Below are 1694 nucleotides of genomic sequence, written 5' to 3' on the forward strand. Positions count from 1 at the left end.
TACAACCCCGCCCACCATCGCTTATCCCCCCACCTCCCAACCTCCAGATGGGCGTGCATAACCACCGTGATAGTCTTCATCCTCGGCAACGCAATGTACTCGATGCTCCACCTGTTCCAAGGGCTGGGTTACCTCTCCTCTTTCTACGCCATGATCGTCTCCAGGTTCATCGTGGGCATCAGCTCGGGTAAGGAGGAAGGTCACCGCTGTTCGCTGCCGGGTTGTTATGGGGGAGGGTGGGGGCGAGGGGCGGGTGGATGGGGGCGAGGGGCGGGTGGATGGGAGCGGGTGGATGGGGGCGAGGGGGGGGTGGATGGAGGCGAGGGGCGGGTGGATGGGGGCGAGGGGCGGGTGGATGGGGGCGAGGGGCGGGTGGATGGGGGCGAGGGGCGGGTGGGTGGGGGCGAGGGGCGGGTGGATGGGGCGAGGGCGGGTGGTGGGGGCGAGGGGCGGGTGGGATGGGAGCGGGTGGATGGGGGCGAGGGGCGAGTGGATGGGAGCGAGGGGTGGGTGGATGGGGGCGGAGGGGAAGGTGGATGTGGGCGAGGGGGAGGGTTGGATGGGGGCGAGGGGAGGGTGGATGGGGGCGAGGGGTGGGTGGATGGGGGCGAGGGGTGGGTGGATGGGGGCGAGGGTGGGTGGATGGGGCGAGGGGTGGGTGGATGGGGCGGAGGGGGAGGGTGGATGGGGGCGAGGGGTGGGTGGATGGGGGCGAGGGTGGGTGGAATGGGGCGAGGGGTGGGTGGATGGGGCGAGGGGTGGGTGGATGGGGGCGGAGGGGTGGGTGGTGGGGGCGAGGGGTGGGTGGATGAGGGCGAGGGGTGGGTGGATGAGGGCGAGGGAGGGTGGATGGGGGCGAGGGGTGGGTGGATGGGGGCGAGGGGTGGGTGGATTGGAGCGTGGGGTGGGTGGATTAGGGCGAGGGGAGGGTGGATTGGGGCGAGGGGTGGGTGGATTAGGGCGAGGGGTGGGTGGATGGGGGCGAGGGGTGGGTGGATGGGGTCGAGGGGTTGGGTGGATGGGGGCGAGGGGTGGGTGGATGGGGGCGAGGGTGGGTGGATGGGGGCGAGGGGTGGGTGGATGGGGGCGAGGGGTGGGTGGATGGGGGCGAGGGGTGGGTGGATGGGGGCGAGGGGTGGGTGGATGGGGGCGAGGGGTGGGTGGATTGGGGCGAGGGGAGGGTGGATTGGGGCGAGGGGAGGGTGGATGGGGGCGAGGGGAGGGTGGATGGGGGCGAGGGGTGGGTGGATTGGGGCGAGGGGAGGGTGGATTGGGGCGAGGGGAGGGTGGATTGGGGCGAGGGGTGGGTGGATTGGGGCGAGGGGAGGGTGGATTAGGGCGAGGGGTGGTGGATGGGGCGAGGGGTGGGTGGATTGGGGCGAGGGGTGGGTGGATTGGGGCGAGGGGTGGGTGGATTGGGGCGAGGGGGGGTGGATGGGGGCGAGGGGAGGGTGGATGGGGGCGAGGGGTGGGTGGATTGGGGCGAGGGGTGGGTGGATTGGGGCGAGGGGTGGGTGGATTGGGGCGAGGGGTGGGTGGATTGGGGCGAGGGGAGGGTGGATTGGGGCGAGGGGAGGGTGGATTGGGGCGAGGGGTGGGTGGATTGGGGTGAGGTGTGAGGGGTGGGTAGGGGACGGAGAGGGAGAGGGAAAGAGGGAAGGGGGAGAGGGTGGTTTGATAGGTTGATAGACTGG

The 1694-nt window shown here is 71.4% G+C and overlaps 1 protein-coding gene across 1 annotated transcript in view; it reads left to right on the top strand.

Moving 5' to 3' along the window:
- Nucleotides 1-1694, top strand: part of LOC119585084 (major facilitator superfamily domain-containing protein 8-like) — a gene marked incomplete in the record, with an annotated part of 19608 nt that overhangs the window by 12217 nt on the left and 5697 nt on the right. The window contains 1 exon segment of the mRNA XM_037933704.1: nt 48-187. Coding sequence (XP_037789632.1) covers nt 48-187 — 140 coding nt within the window.

This window comes from Penaeus monodon, chromosome 19, assembly GCF_015228065.2.
Source record: "Penaeus monodon isolate SGIC_2016 chromosome 19, NSTDA_Pmon_1, whole genome shotgun sequence".
NCBI classification, from domain to species: domain Eukaryota; kingdom Metazoa; phylum Arthropoda; class Malacostraca; order Decapoda; family Penaeidae; genus Penaeus; species Penaeus monodon.